Genomic DNA, 21,842 nt, shown 5'->3' on the forward strand with positions numbered 1-21,842 from the left:
GCGCTCGCTTCGCTCGCATTTTCAATAACTTTCTAAGATATGGCGACTGCAGCAGCATTACTCTGTTGCAACGTTATTGCTGTAGCACTGTCAATTTTCGTGATAAAATGATGTGACTGATTTCCATACTAAAAGTAAAAATGTACAACTGTCTGTCAAATTGCGTTTTTATATCGAAAAATTTTCGCGCTCGCTTCGCTCGCAGTTTTAATCACTTTCTAATATATGGCGACTGCAGCAGCATTACTCTGTTGCAACGTTACTGCTGCAGCACTGTCAATTTTCGTGATAAAATGATGTGACTGATTTCCATACTAAAAGTAAAAATGTACAACTGTCTATCAAATTGCGTTTTTATATCGAAAAATTTTCGCGCTCGCTTCGCTCGCGTTTCAATAACTTTCTAAGATATGGCGACTGCAGCAGCATTACTCTGTTGCAACGTTGCTGCTGCAGCACTGTCAATTTTCGTGATAAAATGATGTGACTGATTTCCATACTAAAAGTAAAAATGTACAACTGTCTATCAAATTGCGTTTTTATATCCAAAAATTTTCGCGCTCGCTTCGCTCGCATTTTCAATAACTTTCTAAGATATGGCGACTGCAGCAGCATTACTCTGTTGCAACGTTATTGCTGTAGCACTGTCAATTTTCGTGATAAAATGATGTGACTGATTTCCATACTAAAAGTAAAAATGTACACCTGTCTATCAAATTGCGTTTTTATATCGAAAAGTTTTCGCGCTCGCTTCGCTCGCGTTTTTAATCACTTTCTAATATATGGCGAACGCAGCAGCATTACTCTGTTGCAACTTTACTGCTGCAGCACTGTCAATTTCCGAATAAAATGATGTGACTGATTTCCATACTAAAAGTAAAAATGTACAACTGTCTATCAAATTGCGTTTTTATATCGAAAAATTTTCGCGCTCGCTTCGCTCGCATTTTCAATAACTTTCTAAGATATGGCGACTGCAGCAGCATTACTCTGTTGCAACGTTATTGCTGTAGCACTGTCAATTTTCGTGATAAAATGATGTGACTGATTTCCATACTAAAAGTAAAAATGTACAACTGTCTTTTAAAATTGCGTTTTTATATCGAAAAATTTTCGCGCTCGCTTCGCTCGCATTTTCAATAACTTTCTAAGATATGGCGACTGCAGCAGCATTACTCTGTTGCAACGTTACTGCTGCAGCACTGTCAATTTTCGTGATAAAATGATGTGACTGATTTCCATACTAAAAGTAAAAATGTACAACTCTGTCTATCAAATTGCGTTTTTATATCGAAAAATTTTCGCGCTCGCTTCGCTCGCGTTTTCAATCACTTTCTAAGCTATGGCGACTGCAGCAGTATTACTCTGTTGCAACGTTATTGCTGCAGTACTGTCAATTTTCGTGATAAAATGATGTGACTGATATCCATACTAAAAGTAAAAATGTACAACTGTCTATAAAATTGCGTTTTTATATCGAAAAATTTTCGCGCTTGCTTCGCTCGCGTTTTCAATGACATTCTAAGATGTGATAAAGGTGACATTCGGGTGGCGACTGTAGCAGCATTAGGTACTCTGTTGCAACGTTACTGCTGCGGCACTGTCAATTGTCGTGATAAAATGATGTGATTAATTTCCATTCTCAGCTGTAATGCGGCAATGAACGTCACTCAATTTACCAACAAAATTCAATGTAATCTTGATGACCCTAGGGAGAGGGGGCACCATGTTCTAGAAATGCTTAGGGCATCAAAATATCTTAATCCGGCACTGGTCGTTTGCGGAGTCAAATGATTTGGGACTCGCATTGTATACGCATTACCATGCATTCCCGAAAACAATCGAATCATTCCCGAAAGTCTCGCAACGCATTGAGGTTACAAGGGGCACGTGTCTTCCTCAGGAGCCTCAGGAGTCTGAAGAAGACCACGGTGAGTGGCGGTCTAGCCACAGGCAGGCCGCTTCACTTTCGCTCGCGCGCGTGTACGTATACCTTACGGCTTACTGTATCGTCCGATATATACCTACTACCTACTCTGTCGTTCAAATCACGTGTAAAATTTGAATAAGGGCGAAAAAACTATTGACTTTGGAGTGTGGTTTTATTTAGTGGTACCTAATTGTAAAATATTTTATCTGGACTACAGTCCTCTAGCATATCCATCTGTCAACTTTACTTCAAGTTCCGCCTCCAGGGGAGAGGGAGAGAAATTAGGATTAGAAATTAGCCGCTTACTGACACAGACCGAATTCCACGCGGGCGGAGCCGCGGGCACAGCTAGTTTGAAATAAATACATAAAACAGAAAGAAGTAAATCATTTAGGAACGATATTCGAACTTTAAAAATCCCAACGTCATTTTAAACTAATTAAACTAGAGTCAGGCTAAGCTAACTCTGCAGCGTTTTTGATTTGATAGCACAGTGTGCAACTGTTATTTTAAACGTCGAACTTCTAGGAAATTATGACGGATATAATAACAGCTAAGCCTGCTGACTCTACGTTAACTTATTATTTAAAAAATATTATAAAAATAGGATTGAAAAGTCATGAAGCCATAAAGCATGAAATAAGAAGTTATTGTAACGAAAAGTTTAAATTTATATCATAACGCAGTAACCTCAATTTTAGAATCTAGAATGAACGTTCTGTGCCTCAATTATCTGCAGCAACGTGTTATTATGACGGACCTAATGTAGACTAGGCATACCTATACCTAGGTGCACTAGGGATATTCGCTTATTCGGCCTAGATATGAACGGCTATGGGCATGGTGTTGATTCCGTTTGATTAGGACCACATGCCTGGGTAATAGCTCTGACAAATCATCGTCCTGAAGGTTTTGTGTTGAGAAATACCACTGGTCATTAAGAGTCACACGAACCCAGCCGCCGCCATACAATCGAAGTTAGGTACGCTCTTATTTGGAAATAAAATGAAATTTGCTTTATGAACATTCATGTAATATTAACTTATGTGTAGTAGGTACTAGGGCTCCCGATATCCGTGCTACACGCCAACCCGTGCATTCGTGTTCTTAGCCTCGGCGGTGCTAAGCCTCCGAATTACACGAACCCGTCAAAATCCGTGCCCGTGTAGTGCGTTCGGATCCGGATTTGCGTTCGGCTCCGGATCTAGTTGTTGTTGTTCTGTTTTGTTATTGGTAATGTATTATTGTTCGTTATAAACTTTTCATTCTTCGCTCTTATAAAGAACGCGTCCGATCGCCACTATACGTCGAAAACGGGCCGGACCCTTGTATTCGTGGATCCGGACACATGGGTAACACGGGTACACGGATCTTAATTACACGGATCCTAATTACCCGTTCCGAACGGGCCACAAATCCGGTTTCGTGTAGCACGAGAACGGGGCCCCGGCAACGGGTACCCGAAACCCGGATACGACCGCGAGCCCTAGTAGGTACTAGTTATAGTTGCTACATACAAAGAAATTGCAGCGAGTAGAAGTTTTACATACAAAACTTATTATATTTTTTTGAGTTCTTGTGCATTTATTTAACCGTAGTACGGGTAAATAAATAAATCGAGTTGCTTTTAATTATAGTATTAATAAAGAGATATATTTATTAAAATGATTTTTCGAGAGTAGGAAATGTTTTTGCTGTTAGAAACTATAGGTAGGTAGGTACCTAATAATTACCCTTAATAAGTTGACTGAGGGGATAAGTCCAACGAAATACCCCATGCAATAAAGTACGAAGTACCTAGGTATGATTTATTACGACAATCCAAAAATGGGAACCAAATTAAAGTTATACATATATACACTAAGAAATGTAATCGGTGATCAGGAACCGATTTTTCTAATTCAGTCATCGATGGCTATCACATTTAACTATGGAAGCCACCTCGAAATCACAAAAAAAATTTGCCTGTTTCATACATTTGGGTTGGTCCGATGTTGATATTTTCTATGAGAGAGTTAATTTTTTTTTCGCGATTTCGCGGTTGGTTTCATAGTTAAATGTGCTCGCCATCGCTGACTGAATTAGAAAAATTGGTTCCCGATCACCGATTAAAAATCATCGTGTATAACCATGTTAATATTTTTTCCGTGAATATCCATTTGCAATGTTCCATATATGTATGTACCCACTTATAAATAATAAGTACATAATATATGAAACATGAATTTCTATTTTTTATTACTCATATGGTAATGGAACTCACAAATACAAACATAAAGGATGACTCACATTAGACCGGGCCGTGTCCGGGCCGGAGCTTCCGGAGCATCGTTTTCTATGGAAAGCATCACGTGATCGCCTGTCTGTCATAGAAAAGTAAGCTCCGGAAGCTCCGGCCCGGACACGGCCCGGTCTAACGTGAGTCATCCTTAAATGTTACTAACCATTATGGGCCACTGATGTCATACGAATAAATAAATTGAATTGAATTGCGATTCCCAAAAATTGGCCAATTCTGCATCACTAATTTTAGTAATTTTGTATCATTTTAGAGTCAGTCCAAACCAAGAACGACCTTGATAGCCAGGATCTCATTTTGAACGCACCTCACCAACAATTACAAAACCGTAGTTCTCATAAACATTAATTAATTTATCAGCAAGTGTACGAACAATACATGCTTGCTGTATCTCGCCCATGATTCATCTCACGAAGTACAGGCGGAGAGAAAAGTGTTAGTTATACTAGTTAAGACGAAACAGGAGCTGAGTTTTAAATATTTTAGGTAAATATACCCGTCTCGCTAACGGAAGCGGCACCTAAAAGTAGTGCAATAAGGACAAGGCGAAAAATCCTGCGTAAAAATCTCAAAAATCGAGGTTTCGTACTCCTCTGTTTCCTCCTCCAAAACTTAACCAATCATAACCAAATTTGGAAATCTAAATGATTATGAAATTATCTGTGTCGGACCGTTTTGCTTTTTTGGCTAATTGATATCAGTTTTGAATGCCACGCCTCTCATTGCGGCATAGTCAATTAGGCCATTTTGGCCATTTTTGAAGGGCTCTAGCGCCTTAAAAAACAAAAATATCAAGAAAAGCAAAACGGTCCGACACAGATATTGACAATATTAATCTGTGTTGAAAAAATCATTGCTCTAGCTTCAAAAACCACGGAGGAAAACGAGGAGTACGTTTGTATGGAGAAATGACCACTCCCGTTGGCTCTTAAATAATTAACCGAGCGAGCGCGAAGCGTCCCCATTTTCGCTTGGGCAAAAATGCTTTCGTATGCGGCAGTTCCTATAGCATCCTATAATGAGCAGAATCTATAATTGTATGTTTTATGTCCGCGAATCGCGGCTCATAGTTCCTCACACGAAGTCCAGGCACGGAAAAATTGTAGGGGATGAGATTACTGCGTCTTATGATATAAATGGTATCATACGTTCGTAGTTTCTTTTATATTCCTTGTATATTTTTTGCCCAGTAATATTTTTACAAAGCAATAAATATGTAGGTACCTATCTTATCATAAAACTTTTTGCAACTGCTCAGCTTATTCTTACTTAGTTTAGAGTAGATAGGGAGAGCGAAGGAGCCAGATTATTAAATTAAATTACGCAATTTTTATTAAATTACGCATCACTATGTGAATGTGAATAGTGACCCATAAGGTTTAAGGCCCTAATAGTGATAGAGCTTAGCGAAAAGAAACTGCATTTTTGGCAGAAAGCAAGCCGCTTTGCCCAGTGATACTAGGGACCAATCTGAATGATTTCATCCGAGGAAACACAAATTTCATTCACTAGAATTCAAGATGGCGGACCTTTTCCAAAATGGCGGCTGCAATATTTAAAAAAATTATAGACACAAAACGGCTGCACCGATTTTAATGATTGATATATCGATCAATTCGTATTGACACTTGTAATCGAATAAAAAATATGGCGTTTAAGAAATTAAAGATGGCGGCCGAATATTAAGAAAATTGTGTTTTTTTTCTTTAATTTTTTTCCTTCTAATGAAAATAACAACTAAATATTCTATAATATTATCACATATTCTTTCATTTAAATGAAACCTGATAATATTATCTGCAAATTAAAAAAATAATCTTAACAATCCGTTGAGTAGTTTTTGAACTATACGCATTTCAAAAAGCGCGTAACTGCCGTCCGAAACGGCCCGCTCGCGCGGCTCGCGTCAAAACTGAGAATTTTGATGATTTAAAGGTAAAAAAGGAACTGAAAACATATTTACTTTATTTATTGAGCTATAAATAAATAAATAAATTGTATTTCTGCTTATTATTTGTGACCATCACGGGAAAAGTTATGGCGGCTGGCGCTTACGTCGCTTAGCACCGCAATAGTATTGGAGCGGCGTTAATAATAGCGTAAGCGCCATCCGCCCTAAGGTACCTTATAGCTATACCCGTGGGTTCAAATTTATTCCTCTTTATCATCTTCGTCCGATGTGGATGAACTGAAAGAAAAGAAAATTCATATGAAATCAGAACAAAATATACCTAATATAATTAAATTAAATATATAGAGATGAACTACGCCAAACTAACTTCCATTACTATTTCAATGTGTGTAGTATTGAAATAGTAATGGAGGGGCGGGACAGTTTGGCGTGGTTTATCTATAAGTACCTTTCGTTTTTGCAGTTGCCTTTGCAAGTGCTGCATTGCACTGTACAGGGTAGACCCACTCTCCGACACGTGCAGCGCATTGTTTCGAAGCCTTTTTCACAGCCGCAATGGTCCAGGTATGATAATTCACGCCATCTCCCTGGCATCAGACCATTGCGGTTCCCAACTGCCATTAGATGACTTCCAACCCCAAGAGGATGGCAATGGCACAGAGGCATCATCAACAATAAGGGCATATCACCCCATAACTGGCCTGCTTGATATTTGAGACGGAGCGCGTGTTTATGTAATGCTCCCCGATGTTGGTGGGATGCTGGTTACCAATTTCTTTTTAGTAGCAAATAGCTCCTTGCGTACCAAGTTGTCCGACGATTGTGCTATTTGTGGGTCATATAGGTAGCAGGTGAACTTTTCCGGCATAGCCATGATTTCTTCAGGAAGGCTTTGTAATGGCTGCGATATTTGTTTCAAAGCTGGTGTAACTTCAGGGTGTGACAACCACGTTTTGAAGCAAGACTTATTTCCTTTTGTATGGAAGTAAGAAGTAGTGTCACACCCTGTAGAGATCTTATGAATAGGAACACATGCGGAAGAAGCTGATGGCCGCATCGTACTTCACGCAAAAGATCAGGCAGAACAGGGAATTAGGCGTATTTTGATTAGATCTTCCGATACAGATGTTTTGGTGTTACTGATATCATATCATATCATCAATCTTCAATTGATAGTGGCCTGCAAGAGTTATGGCTACTAACTGGGACTGCAAATAAACGCCGTTATATCGATGTTCATAAATAGCAAATACTTTGGGTCCTGACAGATCAACCGCTCTTCGTGGCGTGAACGCCTCTACAGGGTGTGACACTACTTCTTACTTCCATACAAAAGGAAAGAAGTCTTGCTATAAAACGTGGTTGTTACACCCTGAAGTTACACCAACTTTGAAAGAAATATCGCAGCCATTACAAAGCCTTCCTGAAGAAATCATGGCTGTGCGGGAAAATTTCACCTGCTACTTATATGACCCACAAATATCACATTCGTCGGACAACTTGGTACGCAAGGAGCTATTTGCTACTAAAAATAAATTGGTAACCAGCATCCCACCAACATCGGCAGCATTACATAAACACGCGCTCCGTCTCACATATCAAGCAGGCCACTTATGGGGTGATATGCCCTTATTCTTGATGATGCCTCTGTGCCATTGCCATCCTCTTGGGGTTGGAAGTCATCTAATGGCAGTTGGAAATCGCAATGGTCTGATGCTAGGGCGATGTGGCGTGAATTATCATAACTGTACCATTGCGGCTGTAAAATAGGCTGCGAAACAATGCGCTGCACGTGTCGGAGGGTGGGTCTACCCTGCACAGTGCAATGCAGCACTTGCAAAAACAAAAGGTACTTATAGATAAACCAAGCCAAACTGTCCCGCCCTCCATTACTATTTCAATACTAAACACATTGAAATAGTACCTATTGGAGGGGCGGGACAGTTTGGCGTAGTTCATCTCTATATATTTATTTTAATTATTATTATATTAGGTATATTTTGTTCTGATTTCATATGAATTTTCTTTTCTTTTGGTTCAACCACATCGAGCAAAGATGATAGAGAGGAATAAATTTGAACCCACTGGTATAGAGGTACCTTAGGGCGGATGGCGCTTACGCTATTATTAACGCCGCTCCAATACTATTGCGGTGCTAAGCGACGTAAGCGCCAGGCGCTATACCTTTTCCCGTGATGGTCACAAATAATAAGCAGAAATACAATTTATTCATTTATTTATAGCTCAATAAATAAAGTAAATATGTTTTCAGTTCTTTTTTTACCTTTAAATCATCAAAGTTCTCAGTTTTGACGCGAGCCGCGCGAGCGGGCCGTTTCGAACGGCAGTTACGCGCTTTTTGAAATGCGTATAGTTCAAAAACTACTCACCGGATTGTTAAGATTATTTTTTTATTTTGCAGATAATATTATCAGGTTTCATTTAAATGAAAGAATATGTGATCATATTATAGAATATTTAGTTGTTATTTTCATTAGAAGGAAAAAAATTAAAGAAAAAAAAACACAATTTTCTTAATATTCGGCCGCCATCTTTAATTTCTTAAATGCCATATTTTTTATTCGATTACAAGTGTCAATACGAATTGATCGATATATCAATCACTAAAATCGGTGCAGCCGTTTTGTGTCTATAATTTTATTAAATATTGCAGCCGCCATTTTGAAAAAGGTCCGCCATCTTGAATTCTAGTGAATGAAATTTGTGTTTCCTCGGATGAAATCATTCAGATTGGTCCCTAGTATCACTGGGCAAAGCGGCTTGCTTTCTGCCAAAAATGCAGCTTTCGATGTAAATATCGCCGTAAGCCCTACTACTATAAGGCCTTCTTAAAATAGATCATCATTCACTTGCCATTTTCAAATGATTTTTGATTTAAATCAAAGTATGATTAAAGGGGCCCACTGATTAACAGTCCGCCGGGCGGTATCGGCCTGTCAGTTAGAACAAAATTTTGACACTTCCGAACAACTGACAGGCCGATACGGTCAGTGGGCCCCTTTATACCCAGGTACACAATAAGTGCTGATACGAAATTAAATTCTGTATCGCTTAATACCTCTTTAAACTTTCGCGTTTTGTACACTTCTTTAATAATACGTGCATATTTAAGGTAAAAATACTGATTTACATCGCATTAGATCCGTTCTAATCACTAAATAAATACAAAATTCCCTTATGAGGCATACCACTTCTCTCCCCGACAGTACTCGCGCCCTAAGTACTAGACCGCCTAGGCTGCCTAGAGACCTAGAGGGGCTACTCGTATAAAAGCGCCCGCCTCCCAACCTGGCCAGTGCTCCACCGAACACGACAACATGAAGGCTATCGTAAGTCCTAGATTCTAGACTTAGGCTTAACTAGCCCTAAAATAATTGGGTTAGCTGAATGACGTTTGGTAAAAAAAAACCTGAAACATAACCTTCAAAGTAATTAATTATAACTGAATAATTAGTGTAAACGTGACCTAATCCCAAGAACACGGATAAACTAGACTAACTATATATTTCGAGTTAAAATTAATCTAATAACAGTAGGTAATAAATAGCCTCAACCCTAGAAAGTATCTAGACTTAAATAGGCAATTAAAGATAAGAAATATAATTAAAGTAGTTGTTAACTATGGAACAGAAGAGATTAATTTAAAAATAAACATTTTTATTTGTGTTATTTAAAAGTAAAAACTGAATAAATAGTAAAAGTCTGCAGTGATTTTGATAGCCCACGCAGTGCAAGTGTTATTTATAAGTCATATTTTCTAAATTAGAATTGTCGTTTAAAATAACACTTGCACTGCGTCAGTTAACAAAATCGCTGCAGACTTTTCTTGGTTTAACTCTATAAAATCTGAAATAAATCTCATGTCCGAAAAAAGTGACCAAGACGTACAGTGCCCGAGGCTGGGATCGAACCAGTGTGCCGTACGTGTCTTCAGATTTCAGAACTCGCATCATCCACCCAGCCTCGAATCGATTTTAGTAGATATAATAAAATAAAATAAACCGGACAAGTGCGAGTCGGAATCGCCCACCGAGGGTTCCGTACTTTTTAGTATTTGTTGTCATAGCGGCAACAGAAATACCTATAACATCTGTGAAAATTTCAACTATCACGGTTCATGAGATACAGCCTGGTGACAGACACACAGACAGACGGACGGACAGTGGAGTCTTAGTAATAGGGTCCCGTTTTTAGTTTTGGGTACGGGACCCTAACTAGGGTTGCATACAGGATGCATTTAAAATAAAAATGCAATTTCCCTAATATGTAGGATAAAAAATAAAAAAGTATTTTTTTGCAAATAATCGGAATATTTCACAAAATGCGTATGATTACCGTAAAATGGGGTGAGTAGGGTCAAAACTGAAATTCAAACCTCGATAACATTTTATTTTTACATATTAAAACTGAATGGTGTATATAATAAGTGTTCCGGACATTTGTATTTTAGTTTTTATTTTATTTTGGGTAGTTCCATTTCATAACTTTGATGATAAAGAGGAAAACCCACCCCACCCCGTAGTGACTCGTATTTGGGGTGAGAGGGGTTTTCATACAAAGGTGATTTTGGAAGATTGTTGGATCGATTTTTTTTATTATGCGTATTACTATAGCTCCATTTTAAATTGGAATACATTATTTTTGTAGCAGTAGCCTTAAAATCCCTTCTCACCCCCTCTCAAACCTTCTCTCCCCATTCATAGCCCACTTCTCCCCGCGTAACCTACTCACCTCGTTTTACGGTACTTAGGTAACCCTATATAGGAGTTCAGTAATTGTATTGATTTCCGTTCTCTCGCAATCAAAACAGCCGATAAATGACCGCGCGGATTGAACCCGGGACCTCCCACTCGCGTTGCTTGCGACACGCGGTCACGATTTTGCATGTTGCCTCTCTTGTTGCGATCTTGGCTTTGTTTCTGGGAATATATATAAATTATTATTTAAAGTTCAACAACCACCATTGATAAAATCGTGAATGAAAATATAAGTAAGTAGGTATTATTCTTTTCTGACTGCATATGTAGTTATAATGACTATTTAGATTACTAGAACGTAGATACTTAGCGTAACCTTTTAAACGCCATATAATTTTTCATCGAGCCATTACATTTTCACAACAACCACTAAAATTTCCCGGTGTATAATATCAAACGTTCGTTACTTTTCTTTCTTAAAAACTCTTTTCCCCCAGCTGTGCGTTCTCCTGCTGGCTGCAGTTGCCGTCTACGGCGCAGAAGAGAAGAAGAACGAGAAGCGCGGCGTGCTAGGGCTCGGTTACGGCGGGCTTGGCTACGGCGGGCTGGGCTACGGCGGTCTTGGCTACGGCGGGCTAGCGCATGGATACTACGGCGGCGGGCTGGGGCACGGGTTGGGGCTGTACGGCGGGCACGGCTTGTACGGCGCGCATCTCGCCGCTCCCATCGCCGCACCCATCGCGCATGCTCCCCTCATCAGGTTAGTTAGATCAGTGTAAGATGGCTATACTTCTGTACGGCGGGCTGGGCTACGGCGGGCTGGGCTACTAATAGTGGGTACTAGGTAGTTTATTGACATTCGAATTATGTAATGTAATATCTAAATAGAAAAATTATAAAAAATGGCCGAGCGACCGACTCTCGATTTGTTTCTTTAAATCTTGTAAAATTTCAATAAAATATCTACTTAATTATAACTAAGAAGTAATATGGCCTAACTAATAGGCACTAAACTCGAGCATATCGATTTTGGTTATAAGGACATATTATGTGAATGCTATAGATGACATGACACAGTCAACACAGTGATGCTGATGCGCCATTAAACATGCCCATTCAGTCACAAGATACAGATCACTTTGGTCGCGATTAATAATTAAAACTTTCTAGCAATTATAATTTGTTAGAAAAAGAAGCAAACAGCGTAATTGTAGCATTACAAAACGTAATTGTCCCTCTATGATGCTCGTCCAACATACATAACTCACTTAAATGTTTTGTTTCAGCCATAGCGTAGCCGCACCTATCGGCCTGGGCTACCACGGCGCGCCACTTCTCGGCCTCGGCCACGGCTGGCATTAGGCCCCGGCCTCTAGGCCTCCGGCCTCGCGTCTACGCGACTTATGATAAGGTGTCGTCGAGTGATAGTGCCAAATTAAGTCTTCGCTGTCTATTCAATAAATTAAAAATCGGAATGTGTGTTTTTTTTGTGCCGAAGAATATCATTATCATTTCCTACTCTTACTATTTTATCATCTAAAGACCTTGGTCTCCCCTACACAAGCAATTGTGTACACCTACTTAAAGTTTTTATATATTTTATTGAGTCTATCTCTATCTACTTCACCACGCCAACCTCCTGCACCTCCAGGGGCGTATTTTGAAATTTGGCACCCCGGGCATTGGCACGTTTCGCCGCCCCAGAACTCAAGGAAGAAAAACAAAATGCAATCCGTCAAGGGCGGCATATGCCGCCCCCGGGGGTTGGCGCCCCGGGCCATGGCCCGGATGGCCCTAGGGTAAATACGCCCCTGTGCACCTCCTTTAACGCCTTCGGGTTAATATTTAGGTACGGTAGAGTAGATTTCATAAATGTATACCTAATTTTTATTACTTTATTGCAAGAAGAAATGTAAATTATGTACATATTGGGTATAAATGAATATATCCAAGTTAAACAAAAAGAGAATAACTGGAACTGGCATGTGTATTTATTTAAGAACAAAATTCCACACTTAAAATATTATTATATATATAGTTATTTTCCTTTACTGCAAACCATGTCATGGATCAATTGTTACATTAGTTAATGAGATCACATAGCGCCCTATGTATGTGTCGGTGGCCGATCATAAAATCAGGCAGATCATAGAATTCCTAGGCATATCATGAATCGTAAAAATCATTGTCTCGTTCCCTGAGTCAACGAAGCCCCGCTATTAAGCGGGACCCCAATTTCTGAACAGTTTACCTAGGGCATGCAGTACCGGTCCCGGTACCAAGAATTTCATTTCCCGGTTCTGGGCATGGCCGGAACCGGGATTCCCGGTTCTTCCCGGTTCTCAAGGCATCTATTGATTACTTTTAAGAAATTGTTTGTGTTAGCGTACAATCTTTATGAATGACTTATTTTCATATAAATAATTGCATAAGAATTAATAAATGACTTATTTTATTAAAAAAAAACACTTAATTGGCGTTCCAACCTATTTTACGAAATTAACCGGCACACTTTGCCTCCGCCTGGACCGAGCCACAACACGGCCGTAGCGTAGTCGATGCACTCAGCACTATGACGGCACGGCCTGCCTGCACGAATGCCTACTTTACTAGGTTAGTTTGTCGGGTTATTTGGGTCCCCAGTTTCATAGCACCATTATTAAATGTTATTTAATGTCCCGAGCTAAAGTACTAAAACATTAATACTATTGATTTGGGAATAAATAGTTATATGATGAGAACCGGGAAGTACCGGTACCGGGTCTTCAGTACCGGTTCTTTTGACACTATAAAATTCCCGGGAATTCCCGGGAATATGAGAACCGGGAATTCCCGGGAGCATGCCCTAAGTTTACCCTTCGGGCATCTGAAGCAACCTAACGAACCTACCTATCTACCTACCTTTTGGTTTAATGTGACTACCGTTACACATTACACATGAATTTCACGATTGGCCGCCGACATAATATAGGCCTACGATTACGGTATTTTTTAACGAAAGGGTCATTTTTACTCAACAGAAATTTTATTTTACGTTCACTTCATATACCGTAAAATGATCCTACTCTGCTCCAATATTGAGTAGTAAGAGAAGAGTCGTAGATTGTATCCCATACATTTCACGACTCTTCTCTTTCCGCACAGACTCTGTATACATATAACATAAAAAAATAATATTAATGATTAATAAGACTATTAAACGTTAAATAATTTTACAGACTTGGAGCATACCCAAAATTACTAAGTATATTTTAAGATAATAAACTTGAATACAGAAGTTACGAAATGCACATAGAGTCCGTCTAATCTAATTTCGCACTGACATGATCAGAACAAAGGGAGTGATTGCCACACTTTGTCTTTTTGCAAATGCCATGCACAGTTAGTTTGGTCCGACTCCAACTTAATAACTCTTCTACTAACTATATCGATATCATCATACAAACACATACGTACTACAAAAATAAAACGGGTTGCTTTTTGCCACAAATTATTATGCAGTTTCCCGACACTCATCCGTATAGGTAAACGCAAAAACTGGTTAAATTTATAGGTCTAACTATTACTAAGACTCCGCCGTCAGTCTGTCCGTGTGTCCGTCTATCGGTCTGTCCGTCTGCCCGTCTGTCCGTCTGTCCGTCTGTCCGTCTGTCCGTCTGTCCGTCTGTCCGTCTGTCCGTCTGTCCGTCTGTCCGTCTGTCCGTCTGTCCGTCTGTCCGTCTGTCCGTCTGTCCGTCTGTCCGTCTGTCCGTCTGTCCGTCTGTCCGTCTGTCCGTCTGTCCGTCTGTCCGTCTGTCCGTCTGTCCGTCTGTCCGTCTGTCCGTCTGTCCGTCTGTCCGTCTGTCCGTCTGTCCGTCTGTCCGTCTGTCCGTCACAGATGATATGTATTTCTGTTGCCGCTATGACAACGAATACTAAAAACAAAATACAATAAATATTTGAGTGGGGTTCCCATACCACACACGTGAATTTTTTGCCGTGTTCTGCGTAATGGTACGGAACCCTACGAGCGCGTCCGACTCGCACTTGGCCGGTTTTTAAAGTCTGAGCGACCACCTCAACAAATTTTACCCTAACATGGAGGTTGGGCAACCGACGGAAGGTCCGTGTCGCAACCGGAAAGCACCGGACGGGATCTTGCGACACCTACAAGTATGGGAAAAGCCTGATTCATAAATATAATTAGCTGGGGCTCAAGGTAGGTCTGCTACTGGGAGTTCAGATCAATAGCAACCAGTTTGAAACCTGTATTTTAATTTAGGTACTAGACCCATTTTCGAGCTCAAGTGATTCCATAGAGGCTTTTTGAATCCCCAGGGCATGGGATAATTACAGGTTTAGACAAAAATTTCCCAAAGGTCCAAAAAAGACTAGTGACGAGTGTAGTTTTTTAGGGTTCCGTACCCAAGGACTCCACTATCCGTCTGTCCGTCTATCCGTCACCATGAACCGTGATAGCTAGACTGTTGAAATTTTCACAGATGATGTATTTCTGTTGCCGCTATAACAACAAATACTAAAAAGTACGGAACCCTCGGTGTGCGAGTCCGACTCGCACTTGGCCGGTTTTTAACGATATATATAGGAGGCAAACTAGCAGATCAGAAGAATCCCCTGATGGTAAGCAATGATTTACCGTCGCTATACCTGAAACATCGGAGGGGTTGCAAGTGAGTTGCTGGTGTTTAAGATAGGAGTACGCTCTTTACTTCAAGGTCTGAAGGTCGTATCGGTCCGTGGCGATTCCGAGATCTGGGGCCAAGACCAAGAACAGGTGTAGGCGATGACAGGATGTTAGTGATGATTGTTACAAGATAGGTAAGTGGTACTTTATTATAAATGGCTTTATACACATTAGTAAATGATAGTAAATAAACCTTATCAAACTGCACAACGGGACATAATAATTTGATAATGTTTAATAATCGTGAAAGTTTAAATCAGTAAATAAGCCATTTTAAAATACGTTTAAACTTCAATCTGCTAAAAACTACCTACTACTTCTACCAGGAGTAGTAGGTAGGTACATAGTGTTATAATTTGGTAGCGCATGAGCAAATAATTTCATGGCCGCGTAAGGTGACGTTAGTACAGTGTGTAACAATTTCGCTAATAATTTTTCTAATGAGATAAGTCATATTAAACATGTATGTAAAGAAAAATGGTTATGCCGTGACGAGTATGTAAGTAACTCTGAGGTGTGTATGAGATGGCAACCTGTGACAGCTAAAGGGGTTATGAATATACTTAATAAGATTTGTACTAAAAAGGCACCAGGCTGTGATTTCATACGCATGTCAGATCTGAAAACAATTCCTGACAAAGTCAGTCCTGTATTGGCTAAGCTAATTAATCTGTCTGTATGTACTGGGAAGTTCCCAGACGGTCTTAAACAGGCCTTAATCCGTCCAATCTATAAAAAAGGATCTCCAAAACTGTTATCTAATTATAGACCTATTGCCATTCTCTCTAGTGTAGATAAGGTTATAGAGAAATGTATTGTACAGCAACTTAGTAATTACCTCAATAAAAATTTAATAATAAATAACTGCCAGCATGGGTTCCAGAAGGGCAAAAGTACTGACACGCTACTAGCGAGCTTCACAGATGAAATTAACACTTACTTGTCTAATAAAAAAGTAGTCGTGGCAGTATTTTTCGATTTCAGTAAAGCATTTGACACTTTAGAGACCTGCACGCTGTTACAGGCCATGAGTGAGTGCGGGGTGGGGGAGCCGCTGAACCAATGGTTCCGGGACTACCTCACTGGGCGCTCGTACCGTGTGCGGGTGGGTTCTGCGCTTAGCGACGAGCGACAGGTGTCTTGTGGCGTGCCGCAGGGCTCTTGTACTGGACCCGTGAGCTATCTGATGCACGTGAACAGCCTGTGCGGCGTGCTGCGGCACTGCTCGGCGCACATGTTCGCCGACGACCTGTGTATATTGTGCGCCGGCAGTGCGAGCGAGCTGCCCGACACCTGCCGCTTGGTGCAGCAAGATGTCGATGCAGTAGTCCGCTGGTCGCATGATAATGGCATTGTGCTTAATGCTGATAAAACTAAGCTATTATTCATTCGATCTCCCTACTTAGAAGTGTCTAACCTGTCAACTCCTATTATAACCCATGATTTTTCTTGTATGCATAATGATATATTAGACTGCCAATGTAACCTCATATCTCGTGTTAACTGTGTAACGTATTTAGGTCTCAAAGTTGATGAGCATTTTTCCTGGACGCACCATGTCGATTTTATTTATAGCAAACTTAAAGTATTACTAGGAAAATTTTATTATCTAAGTTTCAAAGTACCTCTGCATATTCTAAAATATTTATATGTATCTTTAGTTGAATCGATAATTGGTTATGCACTTGACTGTTACGGATTAACAATTAAAACTAATTTAAACAAGTTAGAATGTATGCAAGTTAGATTCCTAAAACTGTTAGTTAATAATAAAACTAGAGATAAAAATAAAAAAGACTATAGAAATTTGTTTAAAGTATGTAATATTCTTCCGGTGAGCCTTAAGCATAAATATTTAATTTTGTACAACAATCATGGCAGTCGAGAGCATACCCAGTTATACCGTAACGATGTTTGTGGAACCAGGTCGGTGTCTGCGGGCAAGTTTGTTGTGCCGAGGGTTACTAATTACTACGGCGGGCGATAGATGTCTTCATAAAAGCCTTCCCTACATACTCAACAGCCTGCCCTCTGACATCAGACAGGAAGCCAATAAAGTAAAATTTGGTAAAAAGCTGCGTAGTTACCTCGTAAATCGCGTTTAGTAATTGTTGAGCATTATTAGTAATGACAGATGTAAACTTTAATGTAATATAAGAGAGTAGAGACTGCAAGATCCCACAGTCAAACCGTGTAAACTGTTTTGTGGGACATTGTATTTGTATAAGCTGTATACTTTTATGTTAATAAATAAATAAATAAATAAATAATTATTAGGCGGCAACAGGGCGGCAAACGTTGATAAATCGTCGGCAACCAGCAGCCGTATTCTCACAACTACGACTGAAATAAAACTTGGTTAATATAGCATTTGTATTTTGTATGTTTGATTTTGTTGATGTACCTACCTATTACGGCTCAATACCACTCTAGTTGACTTGACCATAATATCTATACTTTTGTGGTAGGATAAGAAGAGGTTTCTAAAGACTACAGATACAGACCATGAGTTTAATTTAATTTCATGTTTCAATTTAGTTTACCTCGTATGAAACACCTTTCGAGTACCTAAGATTTTTTTTTTCAAATAAATATTTACTTAACTTACTACCCAGAGTACCCAGTATAACATGTAATGTAACTTCAACAAGTAAGGGCACCGAATCCGCGATTAGAATTCATCAATTCAACGCTAAATGAACGTATGTAAACTATTTCCCGGTATCTCCCATTTCGGTGGTGCGATGTCGCCGCGTTTACCAACGACACCAATTCACTGATCAATATTAGACTTTATTTCCTTGTAATAAGATTTATAAATGGTTAGTTATATCAACGATGGTACAGCCTGCAACTTTTTCACGATGTCCTGGCGCCGCGCGCATACCTCAATCCTAAAGACATTCTCTTTAGAAACCAGTTTGATGTGATCTTCTATTACCGATAACCGTTATAGGTTTAGAGTTCATATTATACTAGTTTACATGGGATGTAATAAGGATGGGAGGGCAGGATGTATCGCCTTATTTGTAGCTCACATTTACATTCTGTGCTTGAATGGGAGTTTATAGCTTATCCATAACTACTATTTAGTCTGACGACTGAAGCGCGGATGTTTATTCGTTGGTTTATAGATTGTGTATTTATTGTCTAATTAAAAGCATGACCTTTTTATCTGAATTATTTTCTATAAGTCTGCAAGAATCAAACATTAAAAACTAGCTTATTGAATGTAACTTATTGAAAATATTGTATGAATTATGTTTCTTATTTAATATCACATATCACAACTATAGTTTCAGATTATCTTACATCGTTTTTGTTTTACTATTTTCCTCATATTAAGTTGTGTATAAATAAACGCTGTTGTTTATAGGTCCCATTTCTTATAGTTTAGAAGAATTTTAATAATTATATTATCATGGAAAATTGGAAACAATTTTATTCGTTATTGGAGAAAACAGGCCGCACGAGTTCGACAAAAACTAGAGGGAGAATTCCTATATCGATGTGCCATTCTTCATGTATAATTACTAGGTTGCCTTAGCACTTCTATATCAATACTACCTAACCAATCCCAACTTCTCACGTGTTAGTTTCAATATGACGCCGTCCCGCACCGGCGTTACCAAATCGCAGACCATATGTCGACCGTAAGTAGTAGAACTGGGTTTGTGTTGCATAACATGTGCCCAGCCCTACTAGATGGAGTGAAGGTTTAGGTAGACTGGAGAGTGTAGGAAATACACACGGTCCGATTCGAACTTTAAGATACGTCAATTAATAGATCTAGAAACGATATGGATTAGATATGTCAGTGTGTGCTTTTGACACTGACACATTTATCTATCTATCTATTTTTCAATGAAATAAATTTTATCTTATCTTATGTTATATCGTTTCTACATCTATTATTAAAGTTCGAATCGGGCAGTAGATTTATTCATTTGTTACGTAAGGTGAATTAGGGGTGGAGGGGGGTCGGCCAAAGTATTATTTTTAACAAGGGAGTGAGAGCGAGTCTCGATAATAGTTCTTACCGTGACAAAAATGCGTGCTCGTAATAAAAGTGCATTTTTAGGGTTCCGTACCCAAAGGGTAAAAACGGCCAAAACGGGACCCTATTACTAAGGCTCCCGCTGTCCGTCTGTCCGTCCGTCCGTCCGTCCAACAGTTGAAATTTTCACAGATGATGTATTGCTGTTGCCGCCTTGCCGCTATAACAACAAATACTAAAAACAAAATAAAATAAATATTTAAGTGGGGCTCCAGTACAACAAAAGTGTTTTTTGCCGTTTTTTTGCGTAATGGCACGGAACCCTTAGTGCGTGAGTCCAACTCGCACTTGGCCGGTTTTTGTCATGCTCGCCTAATTCGTTACAGCGTTACGTTACGCCCATATGTAGTTGTAATTTCAATTACCTAACTTAAGTAATCAAGCGAGTGTGGGACATGTTTTCTTAATGCCCGCCATACAAAGTAATAACGTTTTCCGCGTGTGGCGAGTTCCTTACATTCCTATACTCTGCGAATGGGCTTAAAACACCGCATCTGACGTAAAAAGAAAGAAGTTTTTATACCACGGTGGTGGCAAACAAGTACCTATATATGAAAACTGACAGCTCTCAGAAAACTTATGTGTAGCCGTCAAGTAGGCGCCACATGACAGTCTGGCGTGGCTCACTCCGCGATTTCGTCGCGTCGCTACAAGTACATGCGGCCCACACCAATTTTGGTGTCCATAGTAGTTGCCGCGCACTGCTATGGAACGGACGCCTGCTCGCGCTTGCGCCACCTTGCGGTCGGTAATAGGAACCTTCTGTACCTTGTACTATTATTTATTCTGTGCCACAGTACCTATATAGATTGTGACAGCCAAAGTGGCCAAATATATCAGGACACATCCTTAATATAACTGTAGTAACACAGACGCCGCGTAAGCTGAAGACGGTTCGATTCCGGCCTTGGCCACTGGTGGACTTGGTCACTTTTTATTTAGCATATGACATAAATAGTTTGTAACAAAGACGTGTTTCGATATATTTGGCCACTTTGACCATCCCTATCTATGAGATGCTGACTGTACTTTCGCTTTACACCTGTATATAGGTAGTTTAATAACATTTAAACAAGTACACATTAAACAAAAGCTAAGCCTAGATCTAACGACCTAGGCAATGTACTTAATGCATTTGGTTCCCACAGCGTAATTATACCCTATAACTGTTGTTATTCCTAACTGTCATCCAGCACATCGCCTAGAGGGAACCAGCATAAAAAATGAATCCCATCCATCCCCATCTTAAATACCCGGCAACGCACTTACAACCCCTTTAGTGTTGCGGGTGTTGGTAGGAACTCGAGTCCTTTGAGTCTGAATTTAAAGAACTCAGCTCGTTTTTACGAGACTCGGCGTTTAAAAAACTTCTGAGTCTTTTAAGTCCCGAGTCAAGTCCTTTGTTGAGTCTTTTTTTAAGAGCAACTCAAAAGGACTCGAGCCTCCGAATAAAGATTCCGTGAACAATTTTAATAGGTTTTTCCTAAATAACAATAAAGAAATTAGGCGTTATTGTATGATGTACGTACCTAATCTACAAATTATACATAAAGAGAATGCGTTTCGAAATTGTTTAAAAAATATTGTGAATTCTCTGAAAAGGACTCAAGTCTCTACAAGAGACTCAGGTCTCTATCAAGTTGGAAAGAACTCGAGTTTAGACTAAATTATAAGAGTCTGAAAAACTGAGTCGATTCTTGAAGCAAAGGACTCAAAGACTCGAGTCCTATCCAACACTATCTGCAGGTCGAATTTAAAGTGTTGTGAGACATACTAACATTGAATAATTTTACGGTTTAGACTCACTTGTTTTTATGCTTGCGTACTACACGCGATACACGGCCGTCGTGAACGCTGCTCGCACTGTTAGTGCTTGAGAAAGGAGACCTAGGCTCTCCGAAACATGTCGCGCGAGTGACTAAAAACAAGTGAGTCTAAACCGTAAAATTATTCTTTACCATCAGGTACTTGTCAGCTGGTTTGCCTAATAATGCAAAAAATATTGATTCCCTTAAGTAGCTAGGTAGGTGTGAAGGAATAGACCAAGGCATTGTGCTGACTTACTGACTAGCCGACGTGTTGTCTAAGGTCGCTGGTTGGCATATAGGTAGGCACCCAACCCAAGGGCGCGAATGTTGTCCGATAGGTCACTGTAAAATTGCCTTTTACATCCGATTGCAAATCAAAGAATTGCAACAGTTCCGCTACTTAAATACCGACCAGCCCGATTCGAACTTTTAAG

The 21,842-nt window shown here is 39.7% G+C and overlaps 1 protein-coding gene across 1 annotated transcript; it reads left to right on the top strand.

Moving 5' to 3' along the window:
- The first annotated feature begins 9,372 nt into the window (after positions 1-9,372).
- LOC134796833 (glycine-rich protein-like) lies at positions 9,373-12,334 on the top strand. Its single transcript, XM_063769046.1, has 3 exons — positions 9,373-9,491; positions 11,357-11,619; positions 12,146-12,334. Exons 1-3 carry the CDS (start codon positions 9,480-9,482, stop codon positions 12,219-12,221), a joined length of 351 nt encoding a protein of 116 aa, XP_063625116.1. The 5' UTR covers positions 9,373-9,479; the 3' UTR covers positions 12,222-12,334.
- The last annotated feature ends 9,508 nt before the right edge of the window (positions 12,335-21,842 follow it).

Source organism: Cydia splendana, chromosome 14 (assembly GCF_910591565.1).
Source record: "Cydia splendana chromosome 14, ilCydSple1.2, whole genome shotgun sequence".
NCBI classification, from domain to species: Eukaryota; Metazoa; Arthropoda; class Insecta; order Lepidoptera; family Tortricidae; genus Cydia; species Cydia splendana.

What these genes read in the sequence shown, in the direction of transcription:
- LOC134796833 (XM_063769046.1), top strand. An exon ending in GCGCATGCTCCCCTCATCAG is followed by an intron (nt 11,620 to 12,145) that starts GTTAGTTAGATC and finishes GTTTTGTTTCAG; the next exon opens with CCATAGCGTAGCCGCACCTA.